General features: G+C 36.5%; 3 protein-coding genes across 3 annotated transcripts; 1 reads left to right on the top strand and 2 right to left on the bottom strand.

Annotated features, from left to right (window-relative positions):
- Window positions 1-63: 63 nt before the first annotated feature.
- Window positions 64-23,259, bottom strand: LOC141812090 (chloride channel protein CLC-d). Its single transcript, XM_074700137.1, has 23 exons — window positions 22,808-23,259; window positions 22,636-22,708; window positions 18,895-19,116; window positions 18,777-18,823; window positions 18,607-18,705; window positions 17,950-18,024; window positions 17,667-17,755; window positions 13,314-13,454; window positions 13,154-13,224; window positions 12,957-13,036; window positions 12,372-12,512; window positions 12,180-12,239; window positions 12,017-12,091; window positions 9,166-9,317; window positions 6,702-6,837; window positions 1,693-1,824; window positions 1,557-1,634; window positions 1,422-1,477; window positions 1,249-1,329; window positions 1,003-1,156; window positions 827-928; window positions 712-758; window positions 64-288 (listed from the first exon to the last, which is right to left on the bottom strand). Exons 1-23 carry the CDS (start codon window positions 22,985-22,987, stop codon window positions 204-206), a joined length of 2,376 nt encoding a protein of 791 aa, XP_074556238.1. The 5' UTR covers window positions 22,988-23,259; the 3' UTR covers window positions 64-203.
- LOC141812092 (uncharacterized) lies at window positions 4,849-6,092 on the bottom strand (the record flags this gene model as incomplete). Its single annotated transcript, XM_074700138.1, has 2 exons — window positions 5,081-6,092; window positions 4,849-4,949 (listed from the first exon to the last, which is right to left on the bottom strand). Coding segments are annotated over exons 1-2 (1,110 nt in total), but the record flags the coding sequence as incomplete, so codon positions are not given.
- On the top strand, window positions 23,075-26,409 carry LOC141812310 (G-type lectin S-receptor-like serine/threonine-protein kinase LECRK4). Its single transcript, XM_074700352.1, is given in 3 exon segments — window positions 23,075-23,175; window positions 25,523-26,186; window positions 26,188-26,409. Coding segments are annotated over 3 exon segments (987 nt in total).
- The last annotated feature ends 568 nt before the right edge of the window (window positions 26,410-26,977 follow it).

Consider the following 26,977-nt stretch of genomic DNA (forward strand, 5'->3'; position numbering starts at 1 on the left):
TTGGCCCTACAAAATAATTCCACCATCTAGTCTCCCTATTATAAAGATATTAAGGCAAAATAATAACGAAAGAAGAATTTCCAGTTTTCTCTATATTACACATTGAGAATGATCCAGTATATGATAATGTGCTCCATTGCATGATGGATCATAACATATATAGAATATTGATGCCATGCCAACAAAAAGAAAATAGTATATTGCTACTCTTGGAAGAGGAGACTATCAAGAAGAGGGTGTTCCAGATGTGCGTGTCGACCATTTGCTCTGCTGTATTGATGTTGATCTCTGCCAATACAAACAGAAGCCATGAATTAGAATACACTACAAAAACAATTTCAACTAGCAGACTGATTCTATTTTTTTTCATAAAAAAGAAAGAAACAGAATAATTATCATTTGGTTGGTAAAAAACAGATTGAGTTTGGTAATGTCATATCAAACAATTAATGATAGTTTATGAAAATGCAATTAGGGCACATCCTAACATTTGCAATTGTCTGGAATCGTCAAGGTTGGATAAATTTCAATAAGAAGCTTTGCAACCAGAAAGTTTGTTGATTGGCCATGTACCCAACAAGAAATATTTATTTCTAAGGAGGCATAGATGCACATGACTTCCAACTGTTTTACTTATGCATGTAAAATACCAATTGATGAAAGACTAAAATTCTGAATCACTGAGCAACTAAAGTGAAGCGGTGTCGAGACCTTACACTAGTTGATTGAAGTTCCATGGTGGCAGAACTATCACTCTCCTGTAATTCAACATGTAACATTAGTGTCACTGCCAGGTTCCCATAAATGACAAAATCTGTCATCTCACCTCGACTAACAAATCCTTCCTAGTGATTAAACCCATAACACGTGAAGGACGAGGAACAACAAATATATGCCTCAGTCCTAATTGCCGGAAAAGATTGTACACCTGTCATTATTGATTTCATAGATGAGTATGCATAGGAAACTAGTTACAACACAAATACAAAAAGTTCCATTTACCTTCGCCAAAGACATGTCTTCTGGCACAATGTATGGGCAAGGATTTAGAAACGGCGCAAGATCGAGATAAAGTTCCATTTCATCCTCAGTCACATGAATTTCCTCAATCGACATTCCTTTGCTTGAAATAGGTTTGACAAAATCACTCAAGTGTCTAGAAATAGAAATGGAAATGAAAAGAAATAGGCAGTCACTCATTTGTAAAGAAAAAATTGATTAAAATTTTAAAGTAATAAAGGCAACTACCTGTTGGATATTCCTCTCATCTCGCAAGGAAAAGGGTTGTTTTGAAAATCCAGCTTAGAATGTAGAAGTACCAATAAATGGCTGCAAAATCAAAGACAATTACAGAACTAAGCCACACTTTGATCAGTTCTTCCAACAAGCAAAGTTTTCCTTGTGATGACAAACGAAGATACCTGCGAAGAATGAGACCAATAACATGTGTCTCGCCATTATACCCTTGGTCTACCACCTAGCATAAACCATGTGAATCAATTACAATAACTAATCAATTAAGTTATGAATATCAAAAGGCTCTAGTTTTTACTCACTGGGAAGCCATTGTGCTTGATGCTACGCAACACTGAAACAATTTCCCCAACTTTAGCTATGCGGGGGAAGGACACAACCTTTCAACGCAACAGAAGTCAAATGTTAAATAAAAATTTGAATAAAAGAGCTATTCACCTTTTGATTCTTGCAGGCCTCCCTAACTGTCATGTTACGCATATAAAGCTTTGGTCGAGATTCAAGTAAAGGAATGCCTTTCAACTGAGCTTGTTCTTCATATAGGCCTTTATTAAAAAAATCACCAACAGACTGGACAGAAGAAAAATAAATTAACACGCTTGCTGAACTCATTATGCTTGTTAAAAACTGTTAAATTATCTTAACTCCAAAAGAAGATATGTACAGGGTTTATATCAATATAACCCTAAGATCATAAGAGAAAAAGACGTGTCTATCCCTACTTTTCACAACACTCCCCCTCAAGTTGAACATATATATCAAACATGTTCAACTTACTAAGAACAGAATTAAACATAGCTTGGGGTATAGCCTTAGTAAACATATCAGCAAGTTGATCCTCCGATTTGACATAAGGTAAACATAGCTCTCCGGAATCAAGCCTCTCCCGAATGAAGTGGCGATCAATCTCGATGTGTTTAGTCCGATCATGTTGTACTGGATTATTTGCAATATTGAAGTCAGTCGATTTGAACAGCAACCCTTTTCCGGCAACAAGGGAAAAAGGGATAAGCAACCCTTTTCCCTTGTTGCGCGCTCCTTCAGTGCTACGATCGGAGATAACAAAGAGAGAGGCATCAGCGCCTGCAAATCGATTGAACAGCAACCCTTTTCCGGAACAGCAATCCTTTTCCTTGCACAAGCCTCGTGCACTTCCTTCCACCTCTTTTGAACAGCAACCCTTTTCCGGGACATGACTTCAAGTACCTTAAAATCCGATCAACAGCCTTCATATGGACAGTTTTAGGAGCATGCATGTACTGGCTCACCACACTAACAGCATAAGTGATGTCAGGCCTAGTCATAGACAAATATATCATGATTTACTTCTATAGGAGTAGATGTTGGTCGACAACCCAACTTCCCTATCTCCTTGAGTAAATCCAACACATACTTTCTCTGACATATATAAATTCCTTCTTGAGACCGAGCAACTTCAATACCAAGGAAGTACCTCAATAGTCCAAGATCTTTAATTTCAAATTCTGATGTTAACTTGGACTTAAGAGCCTGGATTTCAGCTTCGTCATCACCTGTAACTATCATATCATCAACATAAACCAAGAGAATGGTAGTTCTGCCCTCTTTCTTTTTAACAAAAAGTGTATGATCAGCATTTCCTTGTTTAAAGCCAAACAATATCATGGCTTTGCAAAACCTATCAAACCATGCTCTGGGAGATTGTTTAAGCCCATACAAAGCTTTTCTTAGCCTGCAAACTTTTCCTTTTGTTTCGATTCCAGGAGGTGGCAACATGTAGACTTCTTCATGAAGGTCACCATTCAAAAAGGCATTTTTAACATCTAGCTGAAATAGAGGCCAATCATATTGAGCAGCAAGAGAAAGAATTACTCTGACCGAATTCAGTTTTGCAACTGGAGCAAAAGTCTCCAAGTAATCCACCCCATATGTTTGAGTGAATCCCTTGGCAACAAGTCTGGCTTTATATCTGACCACTTCACCCTCTGAATTATACTTGATAGCATAGACCCATTTAGAACCAACCAAGTTCTTCCCCTTTGGAGGATCAACTAATTCCCAAGTACCATTCCTGTTAAGAGCCTCTATCTCTTCATTCATTGCTTCCAGCCACCTAGCATCCTTTACAGCTTCATAATAAGAAGAAGGTATAGCATGGTTTGATAACTGTGAAACAAAGGCATGATATGAAGAAGACAAACGAGAGTAAGAAACGTGATTGGAGATAGGATGTTGAGTACATGACCTGACCCCCTTCCTAACAGCAACAGGAAGGTTCAGCTCATTCATATTTAATGACTGCTCCAAGGAATCAGGAGCCAGAGCATCTGATTCGGCTAGCCGGTCAGTAGTAGGTCCTTGCTTGTGTCTTCGTCGCTTGTAAGTGATAATTTCTTGTGAAGACTGCGAGCCCAGTGATGTAACATATTTTATTTTCCATGGCATCCAGTGGAATAGGAGATGATGGGACCACTTGAGGTACACAAGGAGACACAGAAGAGGTAATATTCTCCCCCTGAGGATGAGGCTGAAGAGAATAATAAGACTCGGACTCAAAAAAGGTAACATCCTTCAAGACATATCTCGTCCTAGTAATAGGATCAAAGCACTTGTAGCCTTTCTGACAAGTGGAATATCCTAGAAAAACTCCCCGTATAGAACGAGGATCAAGTTTGGAGGACTTGGGACCAAGAACATGAATAAAGCAGAGAGAGCCAAAAACCCGAGGTGTAAGGGAGAACAACGTGGTGCCAGGACGAAGAATAGTGAGAGGGCACCGATACCCGAGACCTTTGGATGGCAATCTATTGATGATATAGGCAGCGGCAAGGACAGCATCAGCCCAGAAATATTTGGGTAAGTGGCGTTGAAATAATAGTGCACGGGCTGTTTCAAGGATATGACGATTCTTTCTTTCAGCCACTCCATTCTGTTGTGGTGTGTAGGGACAGGATGACTCATGAAGAATTCCTGAATCCTCAAGGAAAGTATTTAGAGACTGAGCAAAGTACTCACGGGCATTATCAGAACGTAAAGTCTTTACTCTTGTATGAAATTGAGTTTCTACCATTTGACAAAAAGTTTGAATGAGTCGAGGAACTTCTTCCCTGCTTTTCATCAAATAAAGCCATGTACAGTGGGTGTAATCATCAATAAAAGAGAGAAAAGTATCGATAGCCATCCAAAGAAGTCACAGGAGAGGGCCCCCACACATCAGAATGAACAAGATCAAATGGAGAAGAACTTTTATTTATGGACTCAGAAAATTGAGTTCTACAATGTTTTGATAACTGACAGACTTCACACTGAAGTGACTCAAAAGAAATTGAAGAGAAAAGACTAGGAAATAAGACTTTCAAAGACCTAAAGGATAAATGTCCCAACCGGGAATGCCATAAGAGGATTTCTTGATGTTTATTCTCCAAACACTGTGCTGTAGACTTCAGAGCAGAGGCTGTTCCAAGCTGATAGTAATAAAGACCTCCTACTTCACGGCCAGTCCCAATCGTTTGCTTGGTCTCGAGATCCTGGAAGACACAATGATCAGGAAAAAAGGTTACTGAGCAGTGAAGTTGTTTTGTAATGCTGCTAACAGAAAGTAAATTAAGAGAAATAGAAGGAACATGAAGAGCAGAGGATAGGATAAAATGATCTGCCAGTTGTATGGAACCTTTGCCAGCAACAGTGGCTTTGGTTCCATTTGCAATGGTCACTTTATCTTGCCCAGAGGACAAAGAGTAGGAAATAAAGGAGTTAGCAATGTTTGTCATATGATCTGTAGCTCCTGAGTCAATGACCCAGGGGCTATAAGAGCTTGAACCAGCAACACTCAATCCCAAGCCACGGATACCTGTGTGCGCTTGAGATGGAGGGGTAGAGGCAGAAGATGAAGCCTGAAGCCGCGAGAGAAGGTGCTGAAGGTTGGCAATGTCAGTAGAGGACAACCCAACAGAAGAAGACACAGAGGAACCAGCAGTCTCCTCCTCCACTAATTTCTTGACAGCAACATTCCCACGACTAGGGGCCTTCTTGTCACTGTGTTTGAATTTGTCAGGTTTCTTCTCTGGATATTTCTCCCAACAAAAATCTGAATCATGATTAGTCCTCTTGCAGTGCCGACAAAATTTATCACCTTTTCCTTTAGTTCCCCCAGGCTTGGACCTGTTTACAGAACTGACAAGAGCAGAAGTCTCCCCAATTGGAGTGCTGGTAGCAGAAATACCCTTGTTGCTCATGGTCCTTTTCCTGCCCTCCTCACTGAGAACTTTGTAGTAAACTTGTTCTAGAGAGGGAGTAGGATCAAGACTAAGAATTTGTCCTTTTAAACTCTCAAACTCTGCATGAAGCCCATCTAGAAACTTAATAATTCTGTCCTTCTCCAGAAGCTTTAGATATCTCTGGTGATCATCAGTGGAAATCCAATTCTCCATCCTGTAATAGTCAAACTCATCCCACAACCCCTTCAGAGCAGCAAAATAATTTGTGACAGACATAGAACCTTGATCAAGTTTAAAGATTTGACTACTTAGCTGATAAGTACGCAACATGTCATGCTTGCGTCCGTACATTTGCTCCAGAGTCTTCCACATGTCAAAAGCTGTTTTGTTATGAAGAATGACCTGTTTGATGCCAGAACTGACAGAATTGAGTATCCAAGTCATCAACTGAATATTGTCACGCCTCCAAATACGAAAATTTGGGTCCTTTTCATCTGGTTTCACTTTAGTACCATGAAGAACATCAAGTTTATCATGGCCTTCAACATAAAGTTCAACAGCAACTGCCCAAGATGCATAATTTGTCTCTGTCAATTTCTCCGAGGTTATCTGAAGACCGGATCCTCCAGTTCCTGACATTGTGAAAAATGGTTGTACTTGTGTCCAGAAGAAGCCATGGGATCTGCAGAAATACCAGAAGTTTCTCCAGAGGTGTCCGTCATAAAATAAGGTTGTGGCTACAAATTTCTCAAGCATCTCCCACACAGCCGGCGATCACAAAGGAGAAGGAGAAGAAGAACAGGGCCTTCCTTGATCGGCAACCCTCCACACGTCGCGGTCGGCCACCACTCCTTTTCTCTTCGTGAGTAGCGGCAGAACGAAGAAGAGTGGGAGGCGGCGTCCAACGCGTGGCTGTGCAGTGCTTCGGAAGAGGAAAGCTTGAGGCGATGGCTACGGAGGAAAGAGGCTCGAGCGTGCAACGCTTCGGAAGAGGAGAGAAAAAAAAATTCGAGGCGATGGTTCTCCGTCGCAGCGTCGAACAGAGAAAAGAAAGAAGAGAGGTAGCGGTTGCGGGAGGCGGCGGAGAAAAAATAAGGGTTTTGGAAAAACCCGCTCTGATACCATGTTAAATTATCTTAACTCCAAAAGAAGATATGTACAGGGTTTATATAGCCAATATAACCCTAAGATCATAAGAGAAAAAGACGTGTCTACCCCTACTTTTCACAACAAAAACAAACAAATTCATACCTTTGATATTAGAAGAACAAGCATGATAAGGGGTAAGAGCTGCAAGTTATTTGTAATTTCAACCATAATGACACATAAAGAAACAGTCATCCGCATGGAACCACCAAGAAAAGAAGCAGCACCAAGTAGAGCATATCTGAGAAGGAAATAAATTTCAGGAGTAAAGGACACACATCACTAACTATTGGTTCTTGATATTAAAAAAAAAACAACTAGAATCATATAACTACCCAATTAACACATCCCTTCAATAAGATAATGAAATGTTGAACCCAGAAACTGATAGATTTTAAAATTACCGCATAGAGAACTACCCTTACCACAAACAAATTTAAGTTTTAACTTTAAAAATACCAAGACTATATGCACACAGATGCCATCATTGTACTTGATTGTGTCAGAATATAACTGAAATGTTAACAAAGAAAACACTGGAGGAGGAGGAGGACGAGAGAGAGAAAGTAACACAAAATGTACAAGAGCAATATTTCAGATCATTCTGTAAAGCACACTAAGATCATATAATAGCTTCTGTTCAGGCTCACTAGTACACACAACTAAGGTTATCAAAAATGCAAATCAGGCCATAGGATCATGAAATCCCAGCTGGAACAGATGCAGGCTTGCACCCTGATAGAAACACTGTTGAATCACAACCTACCCTGTCAGGTTTATCAGAATCAGTGAGACTGCCCCTATTTCCTCCACCATCAATCAGGCATAGGTGCCAACTCATAGTTGTTTGTTGGATTCCATTGCTGTTCAATCGTCAATCTCTCTGCCCCAGGCTGCCAAACCCCCACCCCTGAACTCCCCATCCAATTGGCCATGGCTCCTCTAACTGTGTAGGTAGATTGCAGTTCATCTAAGATTCACAATGATTCATCAAGGAGAGCAACCATATGGTCTCATGATCCTAAAAAATGTTTTTACTTATGGTCATTATTGGATATCTTGTCTTCTCTTATCTGTTCTCCCTATCCCACAACTATTTCATTTACACTAATGATGCATTCTTTATAGGCTAAGTCTATGGTATTTTGATCTTTTGATTGCATAATCAATCATTGTCTTGAGCATATTATGAGTTTATGATGTTTGTTTGATATATTAATTAATTTGAATGACTGTCCAAAGTAGTGCCAAAACTGTTGAGGTTCTAAACAGACTATCTTAATATGTTGAATCAGAATAGTTGGTTGGTTCTTTGCTTTCATTAGTCATTCATATGAGGAAATTAATTTTTTAGTTCTAATAAGTTTATTTTGGTAGATCTTTTTGTTCAAGAGAATAAGTTAATCAAGGTATTTTTCTGATTTGGTAATTTTCTTGTTTAGAAAATAGAAATGCATTCCAAGTTTGAATGAGTTCAATAGGTACAGGATTGTTTCTTTCCTACAACTGGTTTCCAATTTTTCGTTGATTACCTTTAAAGAGATCCCTCCGCTTCCCCTCCCTCCTCAATGTTAACCATATTATTTGTAATAAATTTTTTCTTTGGTGAATTTGGTCTTTGGTGGTGTATTAGCAACTAAGTTCAACAGAGAGAAATTATAAATAAGCGGTTTGTTAGATACCAGATTAAAGAAGGTTAAGTGTTTGAATCCATATAATAACACTGTTGGTAGTGCATCAGTATCCTGAGGGCTTCTGGCTAAAGGTTAAGTGTTTGAATCCATATAATAACACTGTTGAGAGAATGGTTTAACCTTTTCCCTCACACTCTGAATGGGAAATAGTTTCACATGCAAGGTGATGTGAAGACACCTCGGTTAAAACCAAAAAGAAAAAAAAAGCATTTATTAAGTGGATAGAATAAGCTAGCACTTGATGGAACTTTAGATGCCTCTGGACTATGAGATTGCTTTTGAGACAGAAAAAAAAATAGTGCTAAAATCAAATTGGTAAACCATTTAGCTGAAAAAATTAGTAGGCTTCAGTTAACATATAGTTAATGAAAAAAGTATTCACAAGTTTTTTACTATTCTTTTATGTGTCCTCATTGTACTTAGATCTTATATAAGATGTCCTTAGAAATCTGATCATGAAAGCTGCCCCTTACCTTGCTATCCTCTTTTGTCGCATCTGCTACTTAACTTCAGTCAGATCTACTCTTCTAATCTGATATCAAGCAATTTCAAATATATCATGTGCCATTAAACTGGTCAATGCTGCATGGCACAAATGCAGCTATGCATTTTACCTATTTATCTAACTGCCCTGGCCATAACCTGTTTGTTAGAAACCAGAAGACTGGCTTTATGTTTCCTCCAACTAGTTCTGGATTGAATTTTAGTATTTTAAGTCACATCTCACAACATGTTCACTTTATAGGGCCACAACTATATTAAGGTAGTAGGTAAGGTGTTCTCTGTGGATGTTCTCGTCAAAATCTTGTTTGGAGAATTTACGGGAAAAAGTACTCAAACAGCACAAGAGAAAACTGAAAAGAAGAAGCACTTACGTTCCTTCCTCAACATTTAGTTTTTGGTAGAATTTGACCACAAACATTCCGACAAGACGTCCATAAGTTGATCCAATCATTATACCCGGCACAAATTGTCCAGCTGGAACAGCAGTCCCAAATGTCACTACTGCCAGGGAATAAAACATAACCTGGAAAAGAATCAGAGTAAAACTATTCACGTGATGTGTTTTTTATTGAAGTTGGTTGGAAATAACAGACATATCAGGTTCACAGTCAAACGTAGGATATCATGAATCGCAAAAGAATCATAAGTACTAGAAACATTAAATACAGAAAAATAAAGACCATTTTCAATTCTTCACTAGGACAAACTGATCAAAACTAGAAAGATACATATCAATTTAAGTTTGAAGGGCATATACACAAATTAATAGCGTACCAGATAGTATAATAACCACTCAAAGCACAGGTAATTTTTCTTTAAAAAAATAAGACACATTAAATTTGAAAATTTTAAAAATTAATCTAACCTATACCGAACTAAATTGAAATTTTTAATTCAAGTTCAATTTTGTTCAGTTATTATTTCAATTTTCTTTGATTTTACAAGAATGATATGAAAAAAAAATCATTTTAACCTATCCTTGTTCAATTTTTTATTTTATTTGAGCCTAATTTAATATATTTTCAATTCGTTTTCAAGCAAATCATTGTGTTTGTTTCAGTTTGTTGAAACATCTCCAAATTTCAATTCAATTTTAATTTGTTTGTAAATTAAAAAAATATGTCACTGGAAATTAATATTTAAACTAAAAAAATATCATATTTGGTCAGTAACTTGCTTTAACTCAAACTAAACTCAATCAAATTGAATAGTTTCAGCTCAGTTTGAATTTGACTCATATGCCAATTCTATTGATTTTAAGAGCATATAATAAGTTTATCTTTGTGAGATTAATTTAAGTGAACACTCTTAATTACATTATATGAAAGACGCATACTAATATTGTTAAGCATCTAGGCATAGAGAGTTAGTTCAATTTGAACCAAACTGAACTAGACTAACTTTAGATCAAATTTTTTTGTCAACTTTTACAAATTCAACCAAATCGAGTAGATATATAAATTAAATTAAAACTAGAACAAACTTATATATTTGGTTTGATTTAGTTCCATTTAAACCGAATTGAAATAACAATTTTTTAAGTATTATTTTTGAAATTATTTTTTTACATAAATTTTATATTAAAAAATAATATAACAAATGAAATTGTCATTACGAATTTACATCAAACTTTATAAAACTTCAATGATTTTCCTATTTGGTTCAATTGCCAATAAACTAAAAGGAAATCAAACTAAAGATTTATAATGATTTAGTCAACCTTGACAATTCCAATCAATATGGTTAAATTTAAGCTGAATTGAATTTTCAATTGGTTGCAATTTGATTTTTTGAGATATATAATGGAAAAAACTTGTGGCCTCATGTTTTTACCAAATTGTTGATATTAAAATTTTGGTTTAGGACAATCCAATCGAATGCGATTATGATTTACAATCTAGTTCAATATCAAGTGCACTAAACTAGATTTTAGTATCATTCTAGGATTTGTGTTTTTTCTGTAATATATAATTTATTAGTCCTCAACAAATCAATATGCTAGATCAGGCTACAATATCACTAGTGACTAGGTGTTGCATTATCTTAATTTTATTTTTTTCAGTTTGATCTGAGGTTTATTTTGGTTAAAATTATTAATTCCAGCTTTAAGATAAATCTGAGCAATTTTAGTTATTTGACAATCAAAAGTGTTCTAAGATCACGAGTTATTCAGTTTTCATACAAGAATTCAGTGAATGTGTTGGCCACCATTTGGATGTTGAGAGTCATTAAATGCTTATGTAGGCCCCCACGACTCCCAAACATTTATCTTCCAAGTTCACAATAACTCACTATAAATTTCTAAACTGCTCATTTATCATTTCTTTCACAATAAATTATGCAGACTTTAATTCAAATGTGGAAGCCCAGTGGCAGCGTGTCAAATGTAAAACAAACAAATACTTAACTTGGACAAGTTGCTTAAGGACCCCTTCACCATCCTATTTTATCAGGAATTAGTAATGATATAACCCTCAAAAAACTAATAGTTTAAAGTTGCAACTACTTAGGAAACAAAATGAATATTTATCTTCACATATTCAAAATGCACCTACAAATACCTATTCTATTAATTTTGCAGTTACAATAGGAAGCTAAACTAGGAATAGTAAATAACTAGTTTCATTATTGTTCCTGAAATTACCAAGAAGCTGATTGGCAATCCCAAAATTCATCCAGCATTAATCTAAGTTTTCAAATACTTTAATAACCACTCGACCAAGTCTCATGCAAAACGGATTATGGGAACTATCATCATCTTGGTGATATCTGATGTAGGTGATTTGTCTTCTTGTTAGATTCTCGTGTAGCGATGAGGAGGGGATGAACTGATTCACTACAATTCAACATTGAAGTGGTAGATATAAACAAAAAAGACCATGGAGACAAGAAAAGCATTGTCCTGTTTCATTCAAATTTTAATCAATTCACTAGTTCAAACAGACATTTAAATAAGGTATTTTGGGACAAAGACATAGTAAAAAGCATCAAACATTGGATGGGCCGATGCCCAAGATATACTACTCTAATACCATACTGGTCCGTCATAGGAAAGGTACTGATATAGGACCAAGATTTTACTCCATGCTTTGGTAGCTTCCAAATAACCAATCTTAAACTGCAACCTATCTCAAATTTTGCAGAATGTAACATCTATAATTGAGGAACAACAAAATAAAGCAAACATGAGTGCTTGATTGAACAAAATGATAAAAGTAATACCAAAAAGATGACAAGGCTTTGTGCACTGTACTCATGGAATGTTTTTGCACTAAATAAATTTCGTATAGCATCATCCTGCCACAGAAATATCAAGGTATGAAAAACCAGGGCAAATTTAAAGAAGTTCCTTTCCTGAACAAACCATAAGGTATTGGTAAGACACCTGTGTATTGAAGAAGATTGTTGCCAAATCATTGTATTCTCTATCCCTAGCACAGTGAAACTGTATACAGAGATACAATTGTTAAACAAAAATATATATGGAAGATTTTCGGGTTTGCTAGAAGAAAGAAAGGTTGCAAAGTGGTTATAATACTTGATAAGCAAGGTGGAATAGATACAAAAGAGATCTTACATTCACGAAATTTCCATCTGTCCCAGGTGGGCGGGGGCATTCAATGCCTTCTGAATCAGGGCATTGGCTACATCTTCTTAGAAGCGGTAAGCCAAAAGAGATAGCAGAGGTTACAAGGGATATTATGCAAACTTCCAAAATCTGAGACAAGCACAAGAGTCATCCACTTCAGGTATATAAACAGCACTTGATAATAAGGCATCAAAAGACCATATTAAAAAATAGTAAAAAATTGACTAAAGCCTTGGAGAATAGGCAAATTCCATGTCCTCCCACCCAAAAATAAAATAAAATCTAAATATTCACTTTATTACCTCTTAAACCAGTGTGGAAAGTAAAAGTACAAAAAGGAAAATACAAAATATCCCTTGTTTGCATGCATGGTAATATTAAAGAAATTGACATAGGATTTTATAATCTTTTAAGTCTACCTAATTTGTATTAACTTATATAACATGTTGAAAGTAGGGATTAAAGGTGGAAGTCTTGAAATTGAAAGGGAGTAAATGGAATATCACTAAACTCAAAGGAGTACAGAGACGTTAACCTAGAAAATATTTCAAGAAATACTACCCTATAGCATACCTTGACTCTGTTTCCCTTCTTATGCAAAGAATTTCTGCGCCAACTTGTTATATAAAGTGTAAGCTGATTAAATAGGGCTCCTGGAGAATGACAGAGCACAGCAAAAGCCATTTGACAATCAATAGGTTAAGCAAAATTTGTATACGTGATTTCAACACTTGGAGATTCATAAAAACTTTGGATCGTGAAAGGCTTACCTAGAAGACCGCCAATCACCCCAATAATAGCCATAGGAAGAAATTCCTGAAAAGAGTAGTCTTCTTGACCACTTTAAGTAAGCATTTATCATAATTCAGAATCAATTGATCAAGCATTCTGAAAAGAAAATGTCAGTGGATAATCAGATGGAATACCGACCCTGATATGTCCCAGATAATGAAGCCACCAGAACCAAAATGTCCGCATTTCCCACTCTTGCACCAGTTCATTGCTGATCTTACCACCACAGCCACGACAGCCGATGTAAAGAACACTCTCCACATAAGCTGACTTCTCCACCTTCAATAGTAAATAAGACCAAAGTTTTCAAGTTATTTGTTCTTATTCCAGCATCAGTAACAAAATCGAACCAAAATGAAATTTCATGTTCATTTAGTTTGAAATCATCACTAGTCTTATCTAATGTTGATTATCAATACATACAGAACTTGCTAATGAGCATTTTAAACGCTTAAAACAATTTTTTAATCATGATATACAATAGCTTAACATGGAGAACATCATTGTTCTGTGTTACAATTTCAGCCTAACTGGATATTCTAATGAAATCACCAACGCATCTCTCTTGGAATCCTTGTATATCAATTGCTTCAGATCCAAGTGACCAAACAGAATCAATATCAAACTAAATGGTTCCAATTATCTTCATGTGCGTGGATCATTTAGATTCTTGTTGATTCATGGAAAGGATAGTCACCTCACATCACAGCCTAGGACGCTCGTAACTGGATGAAAGAGTTCTGATGTCACTTTGTTTAGCTATTCAATTCCAGGGAAACAACCATAGCTTGTTCCATGATGCTTCTTGTATTGAAGAAGACATGGAATTATATCTATTTTATGTATTCTCATGAGAAGAATGGCTCTCAGATTTATTGGATATAAAAATTTTAATTGAAATCAAGATAATTGATCGTAACACAAATACTTTGTCCTTCTCCAAAGCAAGGGAAAAATATTTGCCATATATCATCCTATATCCATGTTCTTTCTGAAGCACCAGCATGGAGATTCCAAATCAACAATGTTTTATCTAGTTTTGAACTCTTGAAAACTCTCACGGTGCTATTCAATCACACACGCTTGCAAATGCCACAATAACTCTTCTTTCCAATACTTTAGCTCGTGCACTTTATGCTTCTCATGCATTTGCACCTGCAGTCTCCATTCTTCTTCAGATGTTGTTACTCATGTTGGATGAGAGTGTGGAGGTGATGAGCATGCTAGTGTTCATAGAGGAAGTTCATTTCCTTATGTTCAATATGACCACAACAGCAATATAGAAGACCATTCTCACCTTAAGTATATCTTCTTAAGGTTCCATCCTGTGCTCAGTGGTAGAACTACCTTATACCACTATCCTTAACATCATAGTTTTCTTTATTATTAGGGAACTATGCTTGTTTATATTTTCTCCATGTTCTTATACTAGGGCACTACAACCTAAGTTATTCCTCCACTTGTATTTTCTTAGGTACTCACACAGAAGGGTACAATTGTTATGATTCATTGCCTTATTGCTCTTGTTTATCTACTGAAATCACACTCCTTTGGAATTGCCATATCTTTTGGCCTTCTTGCCATCTCGACCTGCATTCATAACACTTCCTCTACCAGCTATTCGACATCATCTTTCCTCCATTATAAGGTTATCATCAATGAAGGAAACTCCCTTCAGTAGATCCTCAGCCTTCACTAGCCCATCTCTATAATCAACACAATTAGCTTCATATGACTCTTCAAAAGGGTAGGCCCGCCCTCACCATGCATCCCTCATGCTCCTCTCACACATTTGATATCACCTTTTTACAATTTTGTCTTTGTTTGTATCCGTTGTGACAATACTGAGCCCATTTCATGATGCCCTTGGTGATATCCAATAGAAACATGTCATCAATGAGATGTTTACAGTTGGATCTAGTTTCTCTACCTCCTGGAGTCAATCTACTTTATGACGTTGGGTATCACAGCTAGATATTCCAAATGGAAAAATTGGTACACCACTCAATTATTTTGCTAAATATAGTTAGACATACAATATTGAATGTTTTAGGACATCTTCACCATTTGATGGTCTTTATTTTGTGTTTGAATTCTTTAGCAATCAATCAAAGATGAGAAAATTGTTTCTTCGGATGGTGACCTTGTTGTTGAGGTAGACAAGGAAGAACACTAAGGTATAAAGGAGACCAAACTATGCAAGAGCAAAATGGCAACTTATGGCCTCAGACAAAGTCACTGAATGAAATCGAGAAATTATCTTAGGCAACACTAATATTCAACTATAAGTGAGTAAAACTAGTGTTTGTTGGGCATAATGCCACAAGAATGGCTGCTTACATTGTTTACAATGATGCCGCATGTAAGAAATTGCTGAAGTTGGTATGTGAAAGTTAAAGTTGTCCCCAAAGACATGGAGAAGTCACATGATTTTGGTGGAATCGAAATTGCACTTACAGTTAAAAAGGAAGTGTGTGATGGATTGCCTACAATAAAAAAAAAACTAGATAGATGCAAACCTACGATATCATAACTTTGAGTCATAAACTATGATGAGAAGGTGATGATGACTTCAAAAATTGCTCTCATCATCGACAACTTCTGAGAAATTTATCTTACTATCCTACGACAGATATCTGCCTTGTGGTTCATTCAGTGAGTTAATTTAAAACCCATTAAAAGTATCATTCAGAAGTAGTATAAGAATTTTATAATATCTTAAATGCTCTTTGAAGAAATGCTTACTCTACAAGAAGAATAGACATCAAAACATTAAAGCATTCTTCGTTGCAGACTATGTGAAGTTGCCGCTTAAAATATCTACTTCAAGATAATGTATTCTATGCAACAAGCATTAGAGCATTTTTTTGTTGCAGACTAAGTAAAGTTACTACTTATCAAATATCTACTTCAGAATAATATATTCTGTGCAACAAGCTAAGCATAAGCGATATATATGCTTGAACATGAGGGAGATTGTTAGAACAAATAAGTTTTAGTACCAAATTGCTAATCAGCCTAGGAGTATTAGGCCCGGAATCCATTCATATGTGGTGTATTATTTTACTTGTTAATTTTAATTAGATATGGATTTTATCCTTTAACTTGGCACTAGAGCAAACAAGCCTCTGTTAGAATCTTACTAATGTCAATATTCCAAAAGTGCCCACTCAAGTCAATCCATATGATAGACTTGGGCCAGATATATCCACCTCCAAAACAAGGAAGAGTGTTGATAACACAAATTATTAACGGATCCATTTTAAAGAAAGTTGGAGGTTTTTGGTTTTAGTGATTAAATGGTTTTCATCTAACGAAATTCCACATGGATCACTGCATCTGCATTGCAGATTAGTTGGAAGCCTATGTGAAATTCACGATAACTCATATGCTGCAACAATGAAGATATTATAATTGAGGTGCATATTCAAAAGTGAAAGAAACTAAACATGATTAAGTACATATTCAAAAGTGAAAGAAACTAAACATGATTAAGTAGTTGATTTATGGTTTACAAGATTATCTAATTCAAATCAAGGTGAGTCATTCAACACAAGCATGATCATTATTTGGTGCTTCAGTGATCTTAGATACTCTTAGCCTAAGACTGGCTTTACCCATTTGACCTACAGCTGGTGGTAGTAATTGGATAATTCCAATACGTCCATTGAGGCATCAAGTCACAGATAGATTTCCCTATTAAAGCTGTTTCCCTTAAAACAGCAAATTTCAAGCCAATGAAGTCCAACCAATCTTATGACGATTGAACCTAAAAGAAAGGTTGAGATCAAGGTTTAAAATATCGAACCGTGCTGACGTTTCGGTCTCGAACCGAAACGATACAGTTTCGAGACCGTATCATACCATGCCAGTATAGTTTTGGTATTTTTAAAGTATAAAATATATTAACTAAAAAAATAAATTTTTTTAATAAAAATAATAGAATAATTTTATGAGGCTTTAATTAAGCCTATTTAAATTATCCCCAACTATAGATAGGAGTTAATTATTAAAATATAAGTTTTAAAAAAAAATCAATGTCGTAACCGCGATTGGGCACGCACGACCGAGGGCGCGTGCAACCCATACGACGCCTCCGGACGGTATCCTGGCTGGAACGCTAGTGCTAGTACCAGTCTGCTAGCGGAATGAAAATTTTCGCCGATATCAAGCAAAATAGCTCGAAATTTCAATCCTTGGTTGAGATTATCAACTCCCAAGATATCCTACTGCACCAATGAGATTATCAAGAAAATCTCAATTGTAGGATAATTTACCCTTAGCAATTACTTGAAATTACTTTTTTAAAAAATACATATACAAAAGAGCTCACTTGTCAAGAAAATTTTTAATTGATCTTCGCCATTGTTATTTGCATCTATTGGTTAGTCATAAATAGCAACATTTTGTATCATTAGAAATGATTACAAAGAAGAAAAACATAATTGTGAACACTAAGGAGAATAGTAAAAAAAAGGTTAGTTTAATTACCAAGATGTAACTTCTTCCAAGGCAAACAATACACCGCCAACTGGAGCTCGAAAAGCAGCAGCAACCCCAGCTGCACATCCACATGTCACCTTTTCAAAAATTTAGCAAACAGTCAAGAGCATCTAAAGAAACACCAAGTTTCACAAACCAATTGATAGAAGCAATTAAATGTATTAAATAAAGCTGATCTTCAGAGAGCAACAGAAAGTAATTGTACAATACAATATTTCCTGATAAAGTGAACGAGAAACCAAAATATTATTAACTCAATAATGTAACATACAAGATCACGCCGATCACGATCACTCTCAAAAATCCGTACCCACTTTGAACTTAAGTGGTACTTCTTGGTTCCACCCTACATAATACAAAAAGAACAAAATTAGCATGATCTACTCAGTTAATTTAATCATCCAGATAAACAACAGAAAGGAACAAAATTCTCCATGCAGATTCAATAAAAGAGTTTGCAAAGTTGATTTTGAATTGTTCAACTCTGAGATAAACATCTTAATGAATTAAATCAGTACATTCATGTAATGAAAAGATCCATTTTCTTAATGGAAATCCTACTGAACCAAGAAACATTCCTAAAAACATTTTTATAGAAACCCCTAAAGACATTTCAACATTGAAAAACATATAGGATAACAAAAAAAAATTTTGAAGGATGCATCTATAGGTATTTACAAGCAAGTTTGTCAAGGCAACCCACAGTCCATTGGTTTAACTAGGCAAACCGGACAAGTAAGATCTAGCCCACAAAGCACTTAGAGCTAATTAGGACTACAGGTGTTAAAACTTAAAAGAGGTGGACTAAGATTACAGCTGTGTTAAAATAAGGCAGAAAGATTATTGTAACTTGTAAGTGATGCTTCAAAAGCTTAATATACACATTATACTAGTTAAGCATAAATTAGTTTGAAAAGAAAAAAATTACTTGTCCGAGAAGAGAAGCAATACAAGCACCAGTATGGACCAGTGGTCCTTCTTTACCCAGAGCAAGTCCACCTCCCACAGAGCCAATGCTTCCAAAAATCTAGATTAGAGAAAAGGCATTAATACTTCTATCTCAACAATAACAACCAACACCATAGAAAGAAAAAATACCTTCCCAATCAAAGTTCTGAAAAGAAGGATTCCAGGTGTATCAACTCCTGCACATACCTCAGTTATTTACTTTCATTCTAAGTGATAGCATACAACTTTGAATATAGGTCCTGCTTACCATTTAAGTAACCCTTAATCTCGGGTATACCAGAGCCTGCAGCTGCTGGTGCAAACTTTGTCACAATGAAAACAGAAGATAAAACAAGACCCAAGTTGAATAATATGAACACCAAAAAGCCAGCAAAATATGAGTGCTGTATTATAGAGAAAGTTGCAGCATATTTCCAGCCCGAAAAGTTTTCAACAGCTAGATTAATGAATACAGCAGCCAAAGCAGTACCTGAGGGAAAAGATGGTAAATGTAGTATTTGGTAAATACCACAGAAAAATAAAACTCAAACCAATATAGATTTAACTATTTAAGCATGATTTTAGTAACTGATTTTGTATTGGTGTTACTAACATTAAATTCTGCATAAATCAGTCGCCAGTAACCAGAAAAAAATTGTAATATTTTTCTTCTTTTTTTGCACTCTGCAGGTCATTAGCACAATTAAACCCTTATTTCATGAGTGCATTATAACAAGATTCAAAATGCCAGTACCAGAACCAGTTCAAGTCCTAGACTAAACAGTTTGGTACTGGTGCCAACCTGGCTGAAAAATGCTATAGATCAACCATGCTAACCTGGAACCAGCAACAGAGAGGGAGGTTCAAAAGCAAAAGAGGGGGAAAAGGGAGGAGGAGGAGGAGGGTACTCGGTGGGTTTGGCAGAGAAAAAGCTCGCTATCCTACCCAACCACCACAATGGCCTTGTTAGACCTTCCTCTATTCTTCCCACCAAGATTGCCACTGGATAGTCACTGACGACAGAAAGGAAGTAGGCATGATGTCACATTTCAATGTCATGCACATCTCGGTGTGAGAGCACAGGACACCTCACCAGATATGGGTGAGACAACACCGAAGTTTCATACTATTCACTATAAGCAGGTTGTTTGATTTTGCTTAGTAAGCTATCCTTGCAACCACCACAAGCACCTCACCAGACCTCTATTTTTCCTCATTGAGATCATTGTACAATGATCATTAACAGCTTGAAAGGAGGTAGATGTGATGTTTTCCATCTCAATGTGTGAGCAAAATGGGACATGTCACCCAATATGAGCTAGATGGGACCTAAATCTCAAGCCATTTACTATAAGCAGCCTGTCTATTTTGGCTTAGTTATGTAAGTTTGCATTCATAATTTATCACAAGGACTCGACCACTTGGCATAAAATCCAGCATGCACAAGAGGAAACAAAGGGAATGCAGCTATGACCATATTACTTTATTAGTCCATTTGCTCTTCTGCCATGATAGTGTTCTTTTGACCATTCTTGCTTAATTACGAAAGTCTGCAGTCACAGACTTATGGTTAAATCAAGTATGCATGGAAAGAAACAAGTCGAACATAGCTACAAACATACTTAATACAACATGAAAATGGTTTCTCTCCATTTTGGGCATACTTCATGTGCAACACCAATACTTCTGAACATTGCAATAGTACCATCTATGGCATGCAGTAATTGACCGCAACTCTTAAGATATGGTGTATTACTTTCATATAATGTTTTTGAAAATATCAGGATGCACGATGTGTACACCACCATAAAAAGACTCAAAATTTTAATTTATCAAGACAACTACGAACTTCATTCTACTAGTCTACAACTATGTATCCATTGTCTTCCTTGAAACCCACTGGTTGACACTAGGATGAATTTCCTTGTACAATAACTAAGAGGTGTGCAAGTTGGATTAGGAGTTTGACCTTCGCTAGTACGAGAAGCCTATTGTTTATAGATTCTTCTTTCTCTACATTTCGACAGCAAATTGCATCATTGTTCACATTGTACTTTCTAGTTACTCATTTGCATTAATAAAATCATTTGTTGCTCACTAAGATTTGTAGTCTTGATCAATTCTCAATCCACATCAACCTTCAAGTTTCACTAACTTATTATTATTCAACTTGGTAGATTCACAGTTATTAAAGGCGCTCACCTAGCTACCCCTAAGCATAAGTCGCAGCCAAGCGAGCCTCTTGTGCTTGTGCGCCTTAAGTGTGCACCTTGTTGAAGATGAGGAAGAAATCGGTCTTGAGGAAATCGATGAAGATTCGGTTGGTGATGATGATAATGATATGATTGAGGAAGATGATGAAGATTTTGATGATTTAGATAAAAAATAATAATTTGAATTATGTGCATAACGTATTCATTTGTTAGTGAATTTTATATTTACATTATTGTTTAATATTTTATGAACTATAATTTTGTTAGTGAAATATTTTGACAGAAATTCCTTATATATGTTTGAATTGTAAAATTTTATACCCAAAGTGTCTTACTTCAGTAAGGCATGCTCCTCATCTTGCATCGTGCGCCTCAGGTCCCATAATACATATGTACTTTTCAGCGTCTCATGCCTTAAATAACTATGGGTAGATTTATCAATCTCATCACCTCCTTTTCCATTTTTTCTCCTTGCTTTTCCACTTGCATTGCTGGCTTCACAACTTCAATCTCGGCAATCCTCACTAGAAGCCCCACCCCAACTCTCTACAAGATGAATTGATCCTATGACATTCTACCTGCTCCAACTTCGTATTTTTACACCTTTTGCGGCCTTTGTGTCACTTTTAAAATTTTTGTTGATAGCTCTTCTACCTCACTTTGAGACTGATCCACAATGGTATAGCTATTGAGAATGCAGGGATTCTACAAACAAAGCTTTAACCAACTTATGAAGTTTTCTCCTAGAGCAACTTTATTTCTATGCTTCATGTTTCTTTTATTTTCCAAAGGATGGAACTTTAACAGCAATCTTTATGTTACTTGATATACACCTAATGGTATTCTTCCTCTGCACCAGGATAGCCTTCAGCTCCCATATGCATGAAACTAATGATGATGAACATAGAAAATGGTCAAATAACATTGCCAGTAAATAAGCATGTGCTTATTCTTGAGCATACAAACTTGCCTCAAGTAGTTTGAGAACACACTAAGGGCAAAAACATCTCAACATAAGTGGTCGTTCTTGAGCACACAAACTCGTGTCCTTAAGTAGTTTGAAGATACACTAAGGAAAGATACATGACCCACTCCAAGAAGTTGATACATTATTCAGATAACTAGTAAGGACCACAACATCTCCAAGTATGGTTGATTCTTGATCCATTTCCTTAGTGCAAGAACCAATTTTTACAAGAATTGAATTTTAGTTCTCTAACAGAAATGAATGCAAGAATTGAAAAAGTAAACTCCTGGAAGACTAGGAATTATATTTCTCAAAGTACTTTTGTAGATTCTCCTTCGATGTTTCTCTTAAGTAGCAAAGAAAGTGGATGAAAACTTAGAAATCCCCAGCATGTTCTCTAGGATTTGTAAATAAAAAATTTCTTATTCTTGGAATTTTGGATTCCTATATGTTATCGTTCCAAGTGATATAGCCTTGAATACATTAGTGAGATAAGATTTATGTATGAGATGTTAAATAGTTGGGAGAACAAGGCTTGATGATGATATTATCATTCCAAAAAAAAAAAGGGATACACTTAAATAAGGATTTGGAATTCTCCAAATCCATCTTTTTTAAACAAGTTGTTCGTGGGTAAATTATAACAACTAAGATTAAGATTCATGCCTTCTTATACACTCAGAACTAACAGCGCTTATCCGTACTTAAAATTACTATTATATAACTTTGATCTGGAATTGTGAACAGAATGTGTCGAGTCATTCAGAGTTCAGACGACCACCAAGGAATTCATTTAATTGGCATGCAAGACACGTTCAAAACGTCATACCGATGCCAATCAGTAGAGAGAACAACCATCTGAGGACTACATAATACGAAACCCAGAGCGTTCCTCTCTGCGCCTGCAAGAAAAGAGCCAAATATCTCGTCTTTGTAAGATAGATATATCACTAGAAATCCCGTTAATTTTGCAAGACCGAGAATCCTAGGGTACAGCGCACCTGCTGTTCCCGGTAAGCGTGATTCTCGACGACCTCATAATCGAGGCTCTCGGAGCCGGCGCCGTCGTTGCTCCGGTTAGCAAACTCGACCTCGGAAGCAGCGCCATCCTCGGAGCTCGGCAGGCGGGACCAGACGAGCTTGGCCGTCTCGATCCCGTTCTGGAGGTGATTCGACAGCATGGGGACGGGACCAGATCCAAACGAATCGGCTGATCCGCAAGAGATCCGATCCCGCGACGTGATTGGAGCTCCGCCACGCAGCACGCGATGTGGAAGTGGGCGATCGGAGACGGAAGGGACGCCGAAGAAGAGGAAGAGGAAGACGACGAGGGGAGGCAGATCGTGTTATGCTACGGAGCAGGAGTGACGTAAGGAGGGAACGGAGCGTCGTTGCTAGCCGTCGGTTAAACGTGCCTTTTCCCCAAACTCGACGCCGATATTCCACCACGAGTCTTTCTTGACTCGTCGAATCTCGAATTATAATCGTCGACGCTCCACTAGAGCACGAGGCGGCGGCGATCAGCGGCTATAATTAGCGGGCTTAACGGACCGCGTTCGAATTCGAGAGGATTTTACGTTGCATAATCCAAAATTGCATTTGATCAAAAACACGAATCTAAAAGTTAATCCGGGTACAAATTTTCATATCCATCTCTCCATTACTTTCCTATTTCGTTTTAATTTAGAGCTTTCTTTATTTTCACGTCACAAAAGGAAAACATAAAAAAATAAAAATAAAGCAACATTTGCTGACTTATCTTTTAGTTTCATACTTCTCACGAGGGAGAGAAAACTCCGGAGCCACATGGCACAAGTTTGCATTACTCCGATAACAAAAGCATCAAACTGGAAGTCAACCGGCCTCCTCGTCTAATAGACTGGGTTGCATGACCAAACCAAGGCTGAGCCCAGACCGATGGCGTTGCGAGCAAGGACCCAAGAATTCAATACATCGTACAGCAAGTGGAGAAAATGGAGAGATTTGGAATCGACCGTGTGAAACTGCTAGAATGATAAATTCCATCTTATACTAAAAAAGAGGAGGCCACGTTGAGCAATTCTATCCCTTATTATAAATATCATTCTAAACATTTTCACCTAAGTTACTATGCACCTTGGCATTTTATTACTCTTGTACTCAGTCATTAATTTAGTTCCTCATGTGACATTGGTCTTAGCTCTTTTTAATCATGCTTTAGTAATCTCAAACTAACAGAGCTGGCTCAAGGCATAATTAAGGCCTATGCCTAGGCCCCAATAAAATTGGGGCCCATTATTATTAAAAAAATTATTTTAATGAAAATTTTTTTATATCAATCGAACAGTGCATTTATTTCACGAGATTGCGGTGTTTCAATTTCTACAGGGTCACATCACATCTGTATGGTTACGCATGAGAATTTGATATTGTTTCGTACATTTAATGCACTGCTCATGCCTGTATGCATGAGAAGTTGTTGCATGCATGAAAATTAATGCATGGCTGAATTAATATTTGATGTATCATTTTAAAAACAACGGTAAGAATAATTAATTTTATATTAATTATAATTATTATATTATTATAAAAATATAAAATTATATTTATACGTCAATACAAGTAAATTTTTTTAATCTTATTTTATATCTTCATTCTCTCAAGAGCTAACAAATCAATCAATACTGTGTGCTTAAGAAAGATTAAATAATTTAATAATTTTATCAATTGAAAAAATTTATTAACAAAACTTGAATATAAAATTTTAATTAATAATTTTGCATCTTAAAAAAACTAGAAAATTAAATTTTATATAAAAATTTATTTTTAAATTAATAACTAGAAAACTAAATTTTGTATAAATTAATATTCTATTTTTAAAAATTTATTTTTAAATTAATAACTAGAAAACTAAATTTTGTATAAATTAATATTCTATTTTTAAAAATTTATTTTTAAATTAATATTCTATTTTTAAAAAATTTAAATCTACCATTGTCAGTTCCAAATTCGAATGAAAAAGGATGAAAAAATTTTATATTTAAAAAATATATATTAAAGATCTAAAAAAATTTAGCCTAGATCTCATAAAATAAAATCTTGAGATGGTCCTGCAAACTAATTAATCTAACTATAAAATGTATATGTAAATTGAAGATTATACATATTTTTTTTTATTTATTTGATTAGAATTAATTAATGACTAAGTGCATATCCGAGAATTCAATTGATTGGTCGGTTTGAATCATGTCAAATGAGACAAACAAATGATTCACCCATACAGTTTGAACCATTTTGAGTACAAATCGAATTACGTGATTTGAATTGTAAATCGTATGATTCTGATAACTATATTAAGAGTGACAACATCCACACTTGAGCCTTTTTTCAAAAAAAAAAATGACTAAAACTAATGTGTTGGAAATCACAGCAAGCATAAAGCATATCACAACTATAATAAAAATGAAAACAAGATCAATGTGTTTCAAGAGGCAGAATGCCTTCAATTATAGGAAAACATTATTGGTGAAAAAAAATTTATTTAGAATAAGGCATCAATATGATAGTAAGATGCTCAGAGCAGGAAAAAAGTTAATTAAAGCCATGATCCAACTACCTCGATATTCAGATCCAAATCTGATTTATGCCACTCTTTGCCTGCCACATCAACCCTTTTACGTCGATCACTGCCACCTTAGCACCATAGAGTTTATCCTTGACTGAGTGACGAACGCCAGTATCGTTTGCTCCCGTAGAAACAAATCACAGAAGCAGAGGAGCGTAACGGAGCTAAATTTGCGGGCTTTCTCCTACAAAGAACTGGAGCAGGCAACGAAGGACTTCAAAGAAGAGCTCGGCAGAGGCGCCTTTGGCGTCGTATACAAAGGGCAATTGCCGTCGTCGAGCGGGAGCGCAAAACTCGTCGCCGTGAAGAGATTGGACAGGTTGGGGAAGATGATCGACGACAACGGCGATAAAGAGTTCACCAATGAGGTGAGATCGATCGGGCTGACGCACCACAAGAACTTGGTGAAGCTGATCGGCTACTGCGACGAGGGGACGCATCGGTTGCTGGTGTATGAATACATGAGCAGAGGGTCGTTGCAGGAGTTCCTCTTCGGCTGCGAGAGGCCTCCGTGGCAGCAGAGGGCTTCGATCGCGGTGGGGATCGCGAGGGGGCTCATGTACCTCCACGAAGACTGCAGCGCCCCTATCATCCACTGCGACGTCAAACCACAGAACGTTCTCCTCGACGACAACCTCACCGCCAGGATCTCCGACTTCGGCCTCGCGAAGCTGCTCCGGACGGACCAGACGCGAACCAACACGGGGATACGGGGAACGAGGGGGTACGTGGCGCCGGAGTGGTTCAAGAGCATGGCGATCACGAAGAAAGTGGACGTACGTGTACAGCTTCGGCGTGATGTTACTGGAGATCGTGTGCTGCCGCAGGAATCTCGAGACGGAGAAGGATTCGGAGGAGGTGGAGGAGGACGCGGTGCTGGTGTACTGGGCCTACGATTGCTACAAGGAAGGGAGGCTGGATCTGCTGCTGAGGGACGACGAGAATGATAGGGAGCGGATGGAGAGGTTCGTGACGGTGGCCATCTGGATTTATAAGTAAATAAGGATTACGGGGGAGGACTAAATCTTTTTTTAAAAGCATGACAAATTTAATGATAATTTAATTTTAGTCAAAAACACCTCAATGATAATGACAGTCTTATACTATAGATATTTTAACTACTAAAATTATAAATTATATAATGACAGTCTTATACTATAGATATTTTAACTACTAAAATTATAAATTATCAAAGCGGATTCAATATTTTTTACAAGGGTGTATATAATTTTAAGAAAATATGTATATTTTTTATTAAAAAATATTTTTAAAAAAAAGTAGGCTCTTTGATAAATATAAAAATATGATGTGCTTTTTGAAATTTTGACAGAAAAAATCGCGGTGGGGGGTGGTGGTTTACTTATAAATAAGGGATAGGTAGGAAGAAGTAGGGGTGAGCAAAAATTCGGTTAAACCAAATAAATTGATCAAATCGAATTAATTTTTAATTCGGTTCGGTTATTTCGGAAGTTCGGTTATTTTTTAAAAAAAAATCGGTTAATTCGGTTCAGTTTCGATTTTAAATTTTCTTATTCGGTTAAACCGAATAAACCGAATTAATTAAATA

The sequence above is a fragment of the Curcuma longa genome, chromosome 18 (genome assembly GCF_044706935.1).
Source record: "Curcuma longa cultivar G26 ecotype Majalengka, Jawa Barat chromosome 18, ITB_CL_G26_1.1, whole genome shotgun sequence".
Classification (NCBI taxonomy): domain Eukaryota; kingdom Viridiplantae; phylum Streptophyta; class Magnoliopsida; order Zingiberales; family Zingiberaceae; genus Curcuma; species Curcuma longa.

Excerpts from the sequence above, each read along its gene's own strand:
- LOC141812090 (XM_074700137.1), bottom strand. The coding sequence starts at position 22,987 with ATGCTGTCGAATCACCTCCAGAACGGGATCGAGACGGCCAAGCTCGTC. Across the intron at positions 18,824-18,894 it reads GATTAAGGGTTACTTAAATG|GAGTTGATACACCTGGAATC; the intron begins GTAAGCAGGACC and ends AGGTATGTGCAG. Across the intron at positions 12,240-12,371 it reads CAGATGGAAATTTCGTGAAT|TTTCACTGTGCTAGGGATAG; the intron begins GTAAGATCTCTT and ends CTCTGTATACAG.